Source organism: Gallinula chloropus, assembly GCF_964237585.1.
Source record: "Gallinula chloropus genome assembly, chromosome: 14".
Lineage (NCBI taxonomy): Eukaryota > Metazoa > Chordata > Aves > Gruiformes > Rallidae > Gallinula > Gallinula chloropus.
Genome location: NC_140099.1, coordinates 7,623,842 through 7,641,197, shown reverse-complemented (window position 1 = coordinate 7,641,197; position 17,356 = coordinate 7,623,842). Strand labels below are relative to the sequence as shown.

Sequence of the window (17,356 nt, the reverse complement as noted above, 5' to 3'; positions counted from 1 at the left end):
CAGGCAGACTGTCCCCATTTGTCTCAGGGCTCAATTCGCAGCCTGAGGGTAGAAGCTCTTTCCTCTCTCATGAGAGAAGTTGGACGAAAACTGAGGGTCCAGATTAGGAAGGTGAAGTGGAGGGCAGCAGTGACTGCTCACAGCGTGCTGCCTGCGTTTGGAGACGGCAAGTAGGAACCAGTCACCTCAGAGGCCAGGGAAGCAGAGGAAGTTCCCATCTTCTTCCCCACGAGCTTTCTCGAAAAAAAGAAGGGGAGACCCAAGTCCTCTCTCCAGGTGACCCCGAGCCCCGTTTCCCGCCTCCTTTCCGGGCCTAAAACGCGCGGCTGCTCTTTGCTTCGCCTTCAACCGTGAAGGACCTTGACGTTTCCCCCCGGGGGCTGGTGCTGCCCCGCGGCCGCAGAGGCGCAAAGTACAAGGGGTGGTGCCGCCGGCTGGCGGCGGGGCCGGGGCTCGGCTCGGCCCGTCACCTCCCCCGGACGAGGGGGCCTGCGGCTCCCCGGCTGTACCCTACGGCCTCCCGCGGCCACCGAGCTCCCGCCACCGCCTCGCAGGTCTCTCCGCAGGGCGGGCGCGACGGCTCTCCCCGCCTCTGGGGGCAGCGCGCCGGCCCGGGCAAGCCCCACCCCCGCTCTCTGCACGGCCAGCGGGGCGGGAAGGGGCGGCCCCGCAGTCGCCCTATAAGTCTCCTTTCGCCGGGTGGCGGGACGTAGCGGTTCCTTAGGAGCAGGATGGACGCGGCAGCGGCGGGGCAGCGGCTTGCGAGGAAGTGCTCTCTGGGTAGAGCCCTGTCCGGCAGCCACCCCCAGGAGCGCCCCGGCTGCCCCCCGGCCTCTGCCGGCGGCTCCAAGGCCGAGACGCGGGTGCGGGTGCTGGTCATCAACACGGGCGGCACCATCGGCATGGTGGAGGACGTCAAGGGTGAGGGGGATCCGGGCAGAGGGGGGAGCGGGGCAGAGGAGGCGGACTCCCCTTCGGGGTACGCTTGGAAGCCGGCCTGGAGTGGGGTGCTGGCGGGACGCCGGGCTGGGGGGATGCACCGCTTGGCTGAGGCTGCGGCTTCCTTAGCTCACAGCCTTGCTTTGTGACCGCTCTCCCTGGCGTGATTTAGCGTGCCTGGGTTTCTCCTAACTCACATGAGTAATGCCAGAAGCTTGTGTGCCTTCCTCTTAAGCCTCTGTTCTTACCAGCTGGGTGTTCCAGTAGCTGTGCTGATGGGCATCCTTCTGACAAGTCACCCTCGCAGCTAGTTAGAGCAGGTTTTTGGCAGAGGGCAATGTGTTTCCTGAAGCACACTGAAAATGAAACCAACTTAACCGTACCACTCATGCAGTTTGTTTTAGCCCTAAAAGAGCTATTGTCACAGGCTACCTGGAGAGCACATGCCTCACACGCCTACTGGGAAGAGTGTGGGCTGTTGGAGGGGGTGGCCACGTGAAGCGTTTTCAAGTGGTGACCTGACAGATGCAGCTGATGCAAGTGTGGCAGCTACATGCTGCCAGATGTCATAAAGAGTGAGATCAGATGTAGCATCTGTGCTTACCTGCCTCTAGCCAGGCTTCTGCTGTTCTCTACCAGCTCTTGACTTCCTGCAGGGAACTACTGAAGAGCTCTGCTTTACCTTGGAAAGGGAGGGTGGGAGTTGGTGAAAGGACTAGACATGTGAAACCCCCTTCTGCCAGCTGAAAAATGTTAATGCTTCACTATGCTGCCTGCATTTTGGCATTGGCCCCACCTGGAGTACTGTGTCCAGTTCTGGGCTCCCTGGTATAAAAAAGACAGGGACCTTCTGGAGAGAGTCCAGAGAAGGGCAACGAAGATGATTAGGGGCCTGGAACATCTCCCCTATGAGGAAAGGCTGAGTAAGCTGGGTCTGTTCAGCCTGGAGAAAAGAAGGCTTAGGGGGGACCTAATTAGTGTTTATAAATATCTTAGACTTGGGATGCAGGGGGAATTGGCCAGCCCGTTTTCAGTGGTCTGTGGGGACAGGACTAGGGGCAATGGTTGTAAGCTGGAGCATAGGAAGTTCCGCACCAACATGTGGAAGAACTTTTTCACAGTGAGGGTGACGGAGCAGTGGAATAGGCTGCCCAGGGAGGTGGTTGAGTCTCCTTCTCTGAGGATATTCAAGTCTCGTCTGGATGCCTATCTGTGTAATGTGAGATGGGGAGCCTGCTTTGGCAGGGGGGTTGGACCCGATGATCTCTTGAGGTCCCTTCCAGCCCCTAAGATTCTGTGATTCTGTGATTTTACCTGAAAGCTTCTTAGGTGTATATATAGGTATATGCTATGTGTTTTCAGGCGCCCCTAAATGTCAGCAGGTAGGTGCCTAAGCCTAACAGCCTGCACCCAGTCCAGAAGCTGGTTAGAGTGGCACCCAAGCACCCCTAGACCCTCACTAGGCAGGCACAGATCCCAAGGGATCCCAGAAGTATTGGCCAGCTAACATGACTGGGGAAAAGGACAGATTTCAGCCAGGTCTGACTCAGTGCAGGGCTGTGTATTTACTAGTGTTGGCGTAAAGGGAAATAGGGTAATATAGTGGCATAATCCACAACGTAGTATACACCTGTGTAAACTCAAAGTAAATAAAGGGAAAATGGAGGAACTTGCTTGAACACTTACTAAGTTTCCTGTAAGTCAGTATCTCTGAAGGCCCAACATATTTACTGGAGTTTATTTTCAGGATATGGGATAAGAAAAGCCAAACCTCAGTCTCCATTAATCAGGTTAAACAGTACAGCAATGAACAGTTTCCTTTACTTCAGCAATAAGAAGGGCTTTAAGATTGTTTTTTCATTTTCTGAACATTTTTTGTCTGCATAGTGATGATAGTTTAGACAAATGGTTTACAATCCTAGTCTTACAACTTAATGAAAATTTGAGCTAAAGGGAAAAATAATTATAAAAATAAAAGTTTGGTTTCCTACTACAATTTACATGTTTATGGGAGCATATTTAAACAACTACTGAACTACCTTGTTCTGGTTGGGAAAAAGAAATGGAAAACCTGATGTGAATACATTTTATAATGAAAGCCATCAGGAAAGCTACTTCTTACTGGAGATATTCAAGACCCGCCTGGATGCCTATCTGAGTGATATGTCCTAGGGAGCTGCTTTGGCAGGGGGGTTGGACCCAATGATGATTTAAGGGGTTGTCCTGCTTTGGTTTTTATGGCTGTCACCTTTGTACTTAATCTATCAAAGTTGTCATCTACATTTTAAATGACACGTGGTGACGTTCCCCCTCTCTGTTATTGATACTAAAGTAATTTCCTCCTTCTATTGTCTCAGCTTCCCAAACACATCTTTTTTTAAAGCAAATAAATTAAAATCATGTCCTACTCATTTATAAATAAACTCTGTAACCTCTTCTCATCTTTTTTTTTTTTCTTTTGCTTAACAAGTGTCAATCACTAAAGCATGTGCAAACAATCTAAGAGTTATGATCCAAGATGGTGACTTGCTACATCCTGGTGAGGATTCCAACCTATTTTTCATACACAGATTTAGCAGCAGAACCACCAGTGTACCTCTTTCAGAATATTTGGCAGTCTTTAGCGTTCTCTCAGCAGCTGGTGAAAGGGCATGGGAAAGGCAGCACGCTTCAATGGTGGGGGGGGGAGAGAGAAAACAACCCATAGGTACTGATTTCTTTCATGAATTAATGGATGAAAAGTTCCAATTTGCTGCCATACCTAGAACTGCAAGTGGGTTTTTTTAAGTAAGATGAAGAGAAGTGGCTTCCTTCAGCCGCATGAAAACTTTCATAGCAGCAATGCCTCAAAGTGAAGAGATGGAGTGAGGTTTGTACCTAATTTCCACCTAGGCTTATAAGTTTTCTGTGGCCTTTTGGGTTGCTGGGGGAAGACAGTTCAGTTTTTAAAATCAGGTAGTTCTGATGTTTCCTGTAAGGAGTATGTTCCTGTGCACAAGACTGGTACAATCACATTTGCTATGGTCATTGTGCATGTATGGAGTGATTATCAGCATGAGATCTGATTGGAAACCTCTCGCAGAGGGTCTGTGGTCAAACTGTGTGTGTGGCATCTCAGTCCTGTCTTGGACCTGTTGGACTTTATGTATGCCTACAGGTTAGCAGTGCAGGAATTATTTCAGGAAGATGGATAGTCAGTTTCTGTTTGTGTGAGTTGGGTGACAGCCAGACTCAGTTGCAGACTAACTCACTGTATCTTTAAAATTTCTTTCTTCTGCTTCCTCCTACTTATTTCCTTCTACAAGCCTCTTTTGGCTTATCAGTAGCTCGTTTCAGAAAGATAATCTTACTGCACTCCTCAGTGAGGTTACTGTGATGTAATCTTTGCATCGAGTTTGTGCTCATGTTTGTCCTGGCTGCTGCTTTCAGGAAGATCTTTTTCTCAGGTTTGTGGGCTGGATCTTTTAACCAGCTTTTACCTGAAATATCAAGAAATTAAAACACCTAACAAATACAAGAACAACTAATATAAATCCCCTTAGGAAAAAATAATTATCTTGAAATAGAGTTTCCCTGGGTAACGTAGTAAACTTTCTGCCTTTTTTAGACATACTAGACTGCCTATGCATCTCACTTCTAGAGCTCCAAGTACTACAGTTGTAGAAATGAGTATTTTGAAGAACACTCTCTGCTTCTCTGCCTCTGCAAAAATGTAGTAGTTACTTTTGGGATCTGGCACCGCAGATGCATGTGCTGTTTGTATTGATATTCCTATAGGTGAAAACTGGTTTGGTGAAGTCCTTTGTATTCCTCAGCATGGACAGTTTGTTAGGATTGGGGCGATGACTTCAGCATGGTGATGTTTGGTATTGTCCTCCTCAGTGCCTGTAGTTTCTTGGGTGCAGCGCTCCACTAATGCAGCTGCATCAGAGGTTTTTCTACTCCCTTTTTTCAATTCAAGCACAGGTTGTAGGGTATCTTGACTGGCAAGTAGCTATAACTGTTATTTGTAGCAACGGAGTGAAAAGTAGAGTCCTGGACTGTAGATGAGACAATGATGTTTGTTCTCCTCAGCCACAGTTACTTGTTTGCTTTCTGCCTCTGCCTGTCTGTCTCTGTTGATGTTGGGGTTGGCCAGCTAAAGGAAAGAAGTTGGGGAGAGCTATTTGGACATGTTGCACAGCCTGCCTCTTCTCTGCAGGGATGAAGTTGTTTCAAATACTTGGTTAACAAGCTTGGCTCACAAAGGATGTTTTCTGTGCATAATAAAGTAGAAGCATTCCTAAAACAGTTGTATTGAGTTCCCTCTCTGTTTGCTTCTTGAAGCAGTAAAGTAGAAAACACTGCTCTATGTGGATGCATCTAGGGGACTGCATTGGTTGTAAGTGGGTCATCTTGGATACATCTGCAGAATTTCTTAAAAGGTTTAAGTTCAGTGCAAGCAATTACAGAAAAATCCTGACAGCTTCATGATTAAGAGAAGATATGAGGAACTGCCATTTATAGAGAAAGGATTTAAGAATATTAACATACATCAGCTCTCCAGTTCCTAGGGCAAATAAAAATAGACTATTCCATTGTAAATATTAAGGGGAAGATGGACATTGAACTAACAGAAGAATAATCAGAAAACACTTGCAACTGGGCTGTGTTTCAGAGCCAAAATGACTCTCTGCCCAAGTGCAGCTGAAGTGGCCATTTGTGACAAAGCTAGGAACATCCTCAATAGGAAAAGCAAGGATTATAGCTAAATAAACAAAGCATCCAAAGCTTGAAAGCAGGCTAAGTATATATTGTAAAATGGAGTATTCCGGCAGGAATCCAAACAAATCCACTCAAATGCTGTTGCCTTCCTGTGAGAAAGTTGGCTATGAAGGGGCCTGTTACTTCATTTAAGACAAGCCAGGAGGGAGATTAGAGAGTTCTTAAGGAACCAACACATACTAAATGTACTTAGCCTAGTTTGACCCAACAGTTTTAGGGCCTTTGCTACTGAAAGAAAGACAACGTCACAGGCAGGGAGAAGGTGATCAGAGTTTGAAGTGCCCCCATACTTCTTGGGTTTTTTCTAATCAGCAGTTTATGAACCTTCTCTGCCTCTTGTCAGTTGGGATGTTCGGTCCTAAACTTGGTGGAAAAAAAAGTCCTGCTAATCAAGAGAGAGTGATCAGAGCACTTAGCATTAAAGACTTTTTGTAAGCTGAAGTTTCTTTATCTTATATGTAGATCTTTGTCTATATCTATCCATGATCAATACCTAATGTGGGTTTGTTTTGCCTTTCTCATTTTTTTTCTCTATGGAAATGCTGTTGCATGTTATATCTCACTGTCAATGGCATCTTTCCAGCATAGGCATAGTAGTATCTTGGTGGGTGTTTTGTAGAATCCCAGACTGATTTGGGTTGGAAGGGACCTCAAAGCTCATCTAGTCCCAAACCCTTGCCATGGGTAGGGACACCCTCCACTAGCCCAGGCTGCCCAAAGCCCCATCCAGCCTGGCCATGAACACTTCCAGGGAGGGGCAGCCACAGCTTCTCTGGGCAGCCTGTGCCAGGGCCTCACTGCCCTCACAGTCAGAGTCAAAAATTTCTTCCTAATACATAATATAAGTCTACCCTCCTTCTGTTTAAAGTCGTGCTGTAGAGATAAAAATACTGTGAATTGGTAGTATGAAATAACGGTCAGTGTTTTGTAAATCTGCTGCCACTAGATAATGTAAACATAATAGTGGCTCTTTGCTACAGTTGCAAAAGCTGATTTCCTGTCCCTACTGCTGATCAACATTTGCACACAAGTGGCAGTTAAAAATTGGTAAAGAATAAGTATTTGATATGGAGATTTGTACCATTATTTCTCTTAAAGGAATGATTTGTTTCAAGTCAATAAAAGAACTGCATGGAGGTTTATAGGTTATATTCTGTTTTCATGTTTTTAAACTGGCAATAGACTGAATTTGATTTGTAAGGATGAACAAGCAGCTATGTAACTTGACTTTTCCCTACCTTTCTCTGCTGCTCGCTTCCTTCCATCCCTGTTCTTTTAGTTATTCCTTTATTCTTTATTTTTATTTACTTTCTTTATTCTTTGTTTTTGAGGACTTGCTCCTGAGGCCAATAAATTAGTGAGCAGCTTGAAAACGATGCCGATGCTGCACGATGAGGCATATGCCCAGGAAACAAAACTGAGCTACTTCCATGAATTTCCAGAAAACACACTGGTGCTCCCGTAAGTACATTTTCCTTGGGGGTGTGGAGGGGTTAGGAATTATCTTGTTAATTTTCAGATAATTCTCCAAACATTTAATGTGAAGAATCCATTATGAGATTAGCAAAAATGCTTATATTGGCTTGAAAAGTAAAAGACGACCATGTCTAGTACCATAGAGAATGTCTGTTTTGGTATATTTGCAATGAAGTGTCTTAGTGCTTGAGGAATAACTTTTAAAGTAGACCACAAACAACTATTCTGGGCACCTGAGTCCAGCATTTCTTTTCTTCTTTTGGATATTAATTTGCTACTGTGCAAATGTACAAATACTCTACAGAAACTAAGAAACCTGTATGTACAGCTCTGTGTGTATTATCTCAGCATATGTCTGATAAAGTACCATCCAATTAATGTGTTCATGAATAGTCCCTGTGGTTTAATTCTCCAGGCTTCCTGTTTTTAAAAAGCCCTAAAAGCTTATTGTCTTTCCCAAATTTATGCAACACGACGATAATAAGTGATGGGCTTATAATTAATCTGCGCTGCCTCTTAACTGTTGGGCAATGATTAATAAGCTTATAGGTTTTATTTAGAGGGCAGTATGCTAATTTGAGATATTCCCCAGCTGTGATGAATGACTGTACCCCTGTAAACATGTTCACTTTGCACAAAAGATGATTTTACAGTCATTCAACAATAAGTGGGACTATAGCAGCTTTCCTCTAAGAGTAAAAAAGGATATTCTTTAATCTTTAAAGAGAAAGTCAGGACACCCAAAGAAAATGTAAGGTTTATTAAATTCTTTCTATTTTATATTGAGGTCTTGATGTAAAGCCTTTAAAAGTAACAACTTAAAGGTGGCAGGAAAAAGAGTAAAGGGAAGAGAAACGGACTCCTGGTAAAGTGGTATTGACATGAACACACAGCTTGTGCTAAATACAATGGTTATACTTAGGAAAATGGAGCTTTATTACAATATTGTGCTTGTAATCAAGTAACTTTCAAATACTTTAGGGATTTGAAATATAACAAAACTGCACTAATGCATCTTAAATATACTTCTCCTGGCACATCTTCTCCATGAAGAAGATAAAAAAAACAATCATTCACACAAAAAACCCAGAGGTTTAAAAAACAATCTTGTCTTGTTTTTCTGGCATGGCTGAGTGCTGCTTCTGGAGGTTAGTCATGGCAATTTGCCATTTTCTCTTTTGTGCTGGCTGAGTGATATTTTAACCAGGCAGTTGAGAAATATTGTGAGTTTCTGAGGGGAGAAAAATAGGACTATTTTGTGAACTTTGTCTATCTGTGTGATAATCTTGGTGTAAGAGGAATGATACACTCTCTTTTTAGAGAGGCATCAAAAATTGTAGACAAGGCTGCTCTCTGATTTTGGTGTGTTGTGTTTTATTTAAACAGCACACACTCAGGGGAGCTTTCTTTTCACAAATTTTCAACTGACTTCCAAAGTTACTCTTAGCATGTGTATGTGTGATACCCAACAAGACCTCCTAAGAAAAATTGCCTAACTTCTTAGAGTATGTCAGTTGGTTCTGAATGAAAACTACACATTGTTTTAGTGCCCTCTCTGCTTGTAGAGGGAGCAGGGTTTTATGAGCTGATGAACTGACAGTTGACTCTTGGTTTTGCCTATCTTTATATTGCTATAAATATATAAAAGAACAACAAGTTCTTTTATAGGAACTACTACAAATGCCAAGAGAAGGTAATATACTCTCCTGTGCTCTAAGCACTTCATTTGGAACTTTTACACATCCATGCAGTATTCTGGTCTTTTCTATAGCAGACAGAGCATTGAGAATGCTCTGAAGATGATCCTGTTTAACATGGTCCTGGGTGGATCTGCCTAGAACAGTGAGTAGAAAGAGCAGAGCTGACCTGGCAGCAGTTGTTCTTTGCTAGCTGCTTGTTGGCCACTGCATTGCTAAAAAGGGACATATTCCAACTAATGGAAGAATGGATGAAGATGATGGATATTCTATCCTCTTCCAAGCTTTAGAAAGATAGATGAAAATAATAATGGCAGAGTTCTCTTTCTTTTTTCTTTGCTAGCCAAGTGGAATTTATATGCAGTTGACTTTACTTTGGAGGGTTAGAGTGTTAGTGTGGACAAATGGGCATTTAAAGTGGAGTAAAACATGTACTCATATGCAGTCCATTTGGCTGGCAAAGCAAAAGTCTTTGAAGAGTCAGATTTCTTGAGAGGGGCAGGTGGAGAAAGGCAGACTCATGGCTGTGGGAAGCAGGGAGAGCAGACAGCATGCTTAGAGTTAGGACAAGCTGCTGTGATTCCTTAGCCATCATCACCATTGATAAGTCCCCTCCAAATCTGGGATTATCTATTTTTATAAGATGTTCCAGTGTCTAGACACACTGTAATCTTTGGTCTGCTGGGCTACCAACCATATGATGTTTGAAGGTGTTACATCCCTCAACCCTGCAGGTACTTTATGCTGTTTCTTGATTACTCCTGTTTCCATTTGGGGCTTTGCCCCTTGCATAGCTGCTTTTTCTTGTTTTCTTGTACTTAGAACAGTCTTTTCCCAGCTTGTGCTTGTTCAGTGGGCAATAATTGATCGCCAGGGAGTTGTTTATAGTCCTGGGGTCTCTGTTTTCAACCTGTACCAATATTTTAAGATCTTTGCTATTATCACCTGCTTAAACTCCACATAATAATAAGAGACAGGTTCCATACATCAGACTTTAACAAGGTGACAGGGGACCAGGCTGGGATGGGGGTTTTACAAAGTTAGCCTATTACTATCATAGCCAACAGGTCATTGGAAGATCTTAACCAGCCAAGACAGGTTTTTTTAAAATCTGAGGACAGAGAAACTGAGAAGAGTGGATCTTCTAAAGGCCCCAAGATGAATACTAGTCATAAGCCTCTTAAGAGAAAATGTCCTTTGTGTCAGGGAAGAGTATCTATTTATATTTATCAAAGGATCAAAAAGTTATTGTAGCTCTTCTGTACCCCCTTTAAACCACTGGACCTTTATAGAGTCTCTCAGTAGTTTACAAAACATTTTTAAGCTTTAAGGTTCAGTATTGACTTTTGTCAGAACTCAGTTCTAAACCTCAAGTTTAAATCTGGGTTGTTCTTTGCTAGCTTTGCCAGGCCCTCCCACCTCCCAAATTATATTTATTATGAAATTAAATTTAGAGTTTTGTGCTTTAAACCACATCAAGCCATGGATTTCTGAATTTGGAACTGAATATTCCAAATTTAAGACTTTTTTTCCATAGACTTGGGGGATGGGGTGGTGAAAGGGTGAAAAGGATTAATTTAGACAAAATATCAGAAGTCTTGAGCTGATATTAGCTCTAATATATTTTTTCCCAATTCTTTTTCTAGTGTCTCTAAGCAAAACAAAAGAATTTTTTACACAATCCTGGAGCTCTCACCACTGCTTGATTCTTCCAACATGACGCCAGAAGACTGGGCCAAAATTGCAAAGAAACTTGAGGTGGGATAAGAGTTCACTTGTTGTTTAAACAAAACCAGCAGTATGTTTAGGATATGTAGCAATTTGGTAGTGCTATAGATATATATTTGTTTATTTTAAAATGCAAATGTTACATACCCTGCTTAGTTATTTGCAAAGTAACAAGTACTGTGCTTGCAAAGCTTGCCATTTTTCCCCCTTTTTTCCTTTTGAAAATGTTGCGAATTCATTGAAGTTATATAGTTCTTCCAATGATAAGCCATGTCATAATTCTATACAAGAAAATAAATAGGTAAATGGCAGTTGTGATTGAATAGGGCATATAATATGTAGGTTGGTATATTCTGATACACTGACTTAAATTTGCTGTCCAATATGAAGGAATAAAATCCTTAGGTGTAGGTGACTTAACTGAAGGTTGCTTAGTTACATGTTATTTGAATGTTCCCATAGCTTAATAGTTGGCCACTGATGTAGAAGATAGTTTTGTATCTTTTTGCCTTTTGTACTGTGGACCTAGATGGACCTGACTAGTTTTGGCTTTGCAGCCAGTAGGATAAACGCTATCCTGGTTAGCTTTCCCACACCAGGAAATGTTTAAAACCCTAACTATTTCTGCATATATAAATAAATTCATCACGTCCTTCTCTAGATTTAAAATCACCATTTCTCTGCTCCTGTCCTGTGTCTGAACTTAGCTATGTGTGCTTTCAAGAAAGTAGAAATGTGAAACATTTAAAATCTTTACACCAGGAATTCCTACCCAGCTGTTAGAAATAAATAACCGTGGGCCTGGTAAGATATTGCTCTTCCACTCCTGCTCACTCTGTGATAGTGGGCTTTATAGTGCAAATTTCCTTCTTCAGCCAAGCTCTAGCAATGCAAGCAAACAGTATAATGATGCAGGATATGATGCTGAAGTTTCATGTAACAGTCTTTCACCTTTAGGGCCTCTAATTCTGAAACCACCAAACTAGGGATGATGTTCCTTCTGTAAATGCAGCTTGCCAGGGCAGAGATGTAGCTGGTGATTAGGTAGAGAGCCTCTAGGATGGAGCAGGGATGCAGCTTGGAAAACCCCGGGGCTAAGACTAGAGTAATACAAAGAATGTAATGCCACACTGAACAGGAGAGAGTTTATCTTCCTTCCTTAAGGGCACATTAGTTCTATTACACATCCTGAACTAAAAAAATGCTTCTTTCTCATAGAGAGAATGTGGCTTCTTTCAATACACAAATCCCAAGTAAAAACCTTTAACTGTCTGGCTTGTGTATAGACATTGGTACTTTGTGTTCATCTTGGACATGTGGTTGGCATGGCTGTGATGTGCTGATGACTTTCCAGACTGAAACGTTCTAAGATATATCTGTGGAATTTCTCCTTAATTACCAACCTGATCTTTTCTGTTATGAAGCTTAAACTTAACTACATTCTTTTGCATCTAATAAGGTTCATAAGGCTTAAAATGCTCCTGAGTGTACTGATTCAGTTAAAAGGGAAAGTGACTATTTCTGTGATCTTAGTGCTCCTTGAAACTTACTTATCTTGTTAGTGCACTATTGAATAACTACAGCATGCTTTTCACATCACGCTGTAGTTTGGCCTGTAGAAAGATCTTGCAATGCTGCCTGTTCCTCTGCTGGTTAACTTGTTAGAGATAAGCAAAAATCCCCTGAAATTTCCAGAGGGTTGCAATGTGTAGGTACTGGTATCAGTGGATAAATAGCAAAAGGACAGATAGAAAGGTGAGTTTGGAGGTGACCTTATTTTCAGGAGATGCCAAGTATATGTAGCTACTGCAGAATAAGAAATAGAATTAAACAAGCTTTCTTTTTAATTTCATGCAAATGCCCTTTTTTCCCCCTGTGCTGGCACTTCATATATCTACTTAGACTTCTGTGTTATCCTTTCTATGTTACCATATTACATCAGACACATCAATGTCTCTTGCTGTAGTGTTTATGGTGTGAATCACTCTTAAAACAGAGGAAACAATTCATTTTTCTTCCAAAAGCCATCAGATGGTTTCAGCAGGATAAACTGTACAATTCATAGCTTTGCTTTTAAAAAAAACCACCTCCTATGTGGAATTTTATGTAGAAGAAAGTTGTTGTAAAATTCCTTTCTGCATCTCTCAGTGCCTGATAGTCAAAGGGACTTCTCAAAACCCAGGATGTGCATGTACAGCAAGGAAGAAGCAGCCTTCTCACTTTCCTGCCGCATCAGTCAGGAGGACCTTTCGACAGAAGAGGGCACTCGCACACTGGCAGTTTGCCTGCCTGCCTCCCGGATTAAACGGACTGTTTTGTCTATATGTTATGATAGCCTTGGTTTGCCTAATCTGTTCCTGTAAATGGTGTAATCCCTAAAGTAAAAGCGGCAACAAGAAATCAGACTATACGACTGATTTGCATATGTTAACATTCCTGTTTAAAGCCATTGCTAAGCTTTTCTTAATTAGCAGTCTTCTGGTTTAAAAATGCTGCATTAATATGTATGCATAGAAGAATCTCTTTGACTGTTCCATAATTAGAATTACTGGCTCTAGTGCTTAGTGTCCTATTAACCCTTAATTGTATTTAAACTGAAAACAGGGTAACTTCAGGAGGAATTATGCATGTAGTACCCTTTCAAGTTCTATGCTGTTGCTTACATTGGTTAAAGCAATGCAATATGTACTTGCTGATGTCAGTGCATCTGAAAACTGTTTCTCTCCTTCTCCAGGAGCACTATGAAAAGTACGATGGCTTTGTGATCCTTCACGGCACTGACACCATGGCCTATACAGCTTCAGCCTTATCCTTCATGTGTGAGAACCTGGGTAAAACTGTTGTTCTGACAGGATCTCAGGTAATGGACTTAATCTGAAGTTGAAGCCAGAAGCCTCTCTTTTTTTACAATTATTTTTATATGCAAAACTAGGTAGTATCCTGATTATTGCTGTATAGTTTAGTAGTGCAGGGCAGGCCTCTGGCCAGGGTGAGTGGTCACAGTGCTGACAGAAATTAGTGAGAATTAACAGGCTCACCAGCTGAGGATCTGCCCCATAATTTTGTCATTAATGACTTTACAACTCTGTACCAAATCAGACCAGTAGTTCATTATGGCTGGGGCCAGATGCTTCAGAGAAAGATATAAGAGCCTGTCATTGGCCATTGTGTATTAATCGGTTTATAAGAGAAGCATCTTTCCAGCCTCAGGTGGCTGCTGGTTGTTAGCTGTCTTTTTTTTTTTTTTCTTTTAAAGCCCTGAAGCTTATTACTTTTTACTTCATCAGTTGTTATCCTATGTTACTCATTGCTCCAATTTTAATCATTTTTGTAATAACCTTTAAGCATTTTGATCACCTCTGTACCACACGGCACCTAACATGGTCTGTTTCCTTTCCTTTAAAGACTACATTTATTCATTTTCATTCTCTTAGTTGGAGATCAGTCCTCTGCATATAGGGGGAGGGGTTGTCTTACTAGAATAGCTTGCTTGAGTGTAAAATACAGCTCTAATCACAAAAGAGAGATGAAACATCACACTGTAAAATTCCCATCTCATAACTTCCTTTCACATGTGGTCTATTTGAAGTCAAAATACAAAAGTCTAGGAAGGACTAGGCTCCCACTTAGTGTCTTGATATGGGGCAGTCTGAATATGATGTATCACAACTAAGGCTTTACTTTCCTTCTGACTTCATTGCTTGGAGATCAGCCTGACATATGATCTAGCAATGGAGCATGTGATTTTTATTTTTTTTTTCATTGCTGAAAGGGAGCTCTGACTCTCTGTTACTAAAGAGGCAATCTGAAAAGGCATGAGAAGTCATCACTCAGCAGAGTAAATTTCTGGTTTTAATCTTGTCCTTTTCTGTCAGTAATAACGTGCTGGGTCAGTTTTTCTACCCTGTGAGGAAAGATGGTGCAAGAGAGCTGTTGCAAAGCCCGTAGAGGCAGTTCTGTGTGATCTTGGGCTGTTGCTTTTTCTCTGTACAATCACTTCTCCCATGCTCCGTCACTTTAACTATGCATGCCTTCTATTTTGTATATTTTTTTTTCCTGAATCAGTCTTTTAATCTGATTAATCACACTAGAATAATCTCTCTACTATCTTTTGAGCCCTTAAATTATAGAAGTCTGTTAAGCACAAAGGGGAAACCCTGCCATCTGGGGCAGTTGAAAATAGTTTGGATGAAGAAGGAAACTTTATCATAAATCATTGTTACATAAATTATTCATGTATTTATATTGCATAAGTTAGTCTTTTTTTTTCTACTGTGTAGGCTTTACATAATGGACAGGGCATAATTTCAGTCTCTGCTCTTCAGGTGCCCATATACGAGTTGCAGAACGATGGCCGAGCCAACCTTCTGGGGGCACTGCTCTTTGCCGGGCAGTTCGTGATTCCTGAGGTCTGTTTGCCTGTGAAGACTGTCTCAGAAGCTGCTTTTCTCCCTCTAGCCAAGACACATACTCACATACTCAAAATATACGGTAGGCAGTAAGGAATCACACCTGAACAGGAAGATAAATGGAATCTGCTGTGTTAACAGGCGCTTGCATGGTAAAGTGTGTGCCACTTTCTCAGGAGTTATATCCCATTTTGCCCATATACAATCTATAAAGACTATCAAGTCTGCAATGCAACTTGCAGCAGACCTGAAATCAGAAATTCCCTTAAATACATCTGAATAATTTGTAAGTAGTTTTTGAACGGAAAGTTACTTTTGAAGTTCTGAAGTTTCTCTAGAAGTGGTATGAGTGTCTTCTACCTGACAACTGAAGTGCTGAGGATAAAAAGAAAAGTACCTCCATGGCCTTAGCACCCTGCTTTTTAAAGATGATGGTGCTGTGCAGCCCTAAAATCAGAAGTTGATTTTGGGGCTGCCATCCTCCCAGAGTCAGTTCTTGTAAGACAACAGCGATGACTGGCCAAGAACTTCATAGCTATTAACAACTTTGAGGTGTCTCTTTTCTTTCAGGTTCCTTAACATTGAAAAATGTTAAGGGACTTGAGAAAGCAACTTAATTTGTGTGGTAACTGGTCTGAAAGTTATCCTCATTTTCACCAGGCCTTAAGGTTTTGGACTCTGAATTTAGATGTAACTGATGAACTTATTGAAAAGTCTACACTATTTCTTTCCTCTCTCTCTGAAGTGGACTCAGGCAAATTTGCTGTCTCCTAGCCTATGCCTCATGAGAGGATTATGAAACTAGTTAGCTCTAAACTTGTTTTGTTCTTAAATTCTTAAACCAATGTGTGACACATGTGCCAACTCTTTTTTGAAAGGGTAAGAGTTGTAAACATCTACTAGCCTCTGAGTTGCTTTAAAGATTTTAGAAAACACTTTATAAAGGATGGACTACAGTATTTATCTACTGAATCTTTTAATTACTGGCTTATTCATAGACCTGTTTCTTTACTTGTCTTGCAGGTGTGCCTGTATTTTTATAATAAACTGTACAGGGGAAATAGGGTGACTAAGGTGGATGCTGGGAGTTTCAATGCCTTTTCCTCACCTAACCTGCCTCCACTTGCAAATGCTGAGGTTGATATTACAAGTAAGCAACATCATCTCTTAAGCCTTGTAATTTATGCCACATGCAATAGAACCCTAGCTGAAAAGAACCTGTGCCTATGTAGTTGAAATGCTGTTTTTAAACTCAAACCTCTTTGAAAGAGATCCTGTAGCTTGATTCCTGTAGCTTGACTCCACTTTTAAGCAGCTTCAGAGCGGATAAATATTAGAAAAACAGAATTTGTGACTCAACTGCATCTATCTATTGAATATAGATGTGAGCAAGACTGACTTTGACTAAAGATCCAAACTAACCAGAGGGAGTGTTGCCCCTGTGCCATGAAAATGCTTGTTCTGAAGATAAAAATGAGGGAGTGAGGATTGAAAGAACAGAGTTTAATCTCATTAATGACCATGCTGGGCTTTGAAATCAAGCAAAAGAGTCGTTGCAGAATACTTGCAGCTTCAACAGATTCTCTGATGCATGTCATTGTGTAAGATGTTTTACTGGATATGTAGAACCTGTCTGAACTGCAAGCACACTGAAAAAAGCAGACCTAGAGTATGCACTGTGTGATGTTTTTTTTCCCCCCAAACTTACTCATGCTCCCTATAATTTCTCTGTGTGTATTTAAGGAGGGGAAAAAACAACAGGAAGATTTCAGTACCCATTTGCAAAGCTATTAACACATTGATGTCTGTTCTTGCATAAATAGCACCCTTTCTTTGCAGAGCAGAGAAACCTTTGGAATCTAGCCAAATGAAGAATTGCCAAAAAACATACTAAAGGACACTTTTAAAAAATATAACATGTTATGCAAGCTGCTTTTGGGTAGGCTAAGTATATTAAAAAGGAGTAGGACTTGGTGATGGTCTCCATTATTTGTAAAAAAAAAAAAATAGGAATAGAAGGGAGTTTCTACAATCTGTTGCTAGATGCTGTTAGTGACAGTTGGAGATCTAGCTCTGCCACACAGTGTGCCATTCAGAATGGTTTCTACATCCATTTGGAAAATGGACTTACCCCTTCTGCCAAAGGACTGGGAGTCATTTAACAAACTTTCAAGATCGAAGTGCTATGGTTGTAGTGGCCAGGTGTGAACTGAGGAAGCCTGTGAATTACTGTACTGGTCCATAAGGCATCTCTCAGGTAGAGTCTGTCCCTGTTGTATGACTGTGCTGTGTCAAATAAGGTGTATGTGAAATCAGCAGAAATGCTGTGAGGTGTTTGTGCAG

At 41.7% G+C, this 17,356-nt stretch overlaps 1 protein-coding gene across 1 annotated transcript in view; it reads left to right on the top strand.

Annotated features, from left to right (window-relative positions):
- Positions 1 to 731: 731 nt before the first annotated feature.
- Positions 732 to 17,356, top strand: part of ASPG (asparaginase) — a gene marked incomplete at its 5' end in the record, with an annotated part of 46,457 nt that continues 29,832 nt past the window's right edge. Inside the window, 6 exons of the mRNA XM_084270469.1 lie at positions 732 to 921; positions 7,035 to 7,164; positions 10,523 to 10,634; positions 13,339 to 13,464; positions 14,930 to 15,013; positions 16,037 to 16,163. Of these exons, the coding sequence (XP_084126595.1) occupies positions 732 to 921; positions 7,035 to 7,164; positions 10,523 to 10,634; positions 13,339 to 13,464; positions 14,930 to 15,013; positions 16,037 to 16,163 (769 nt within the window). The remainder of the gene's footprint in view (positions 922 to 7,034; positions 7,165 to 10,522; positions 10,635 to 13,338; positions 13,465 to 14,929; positions 15,014 to 16,036; positions 16,164 to 17,356) is intronic.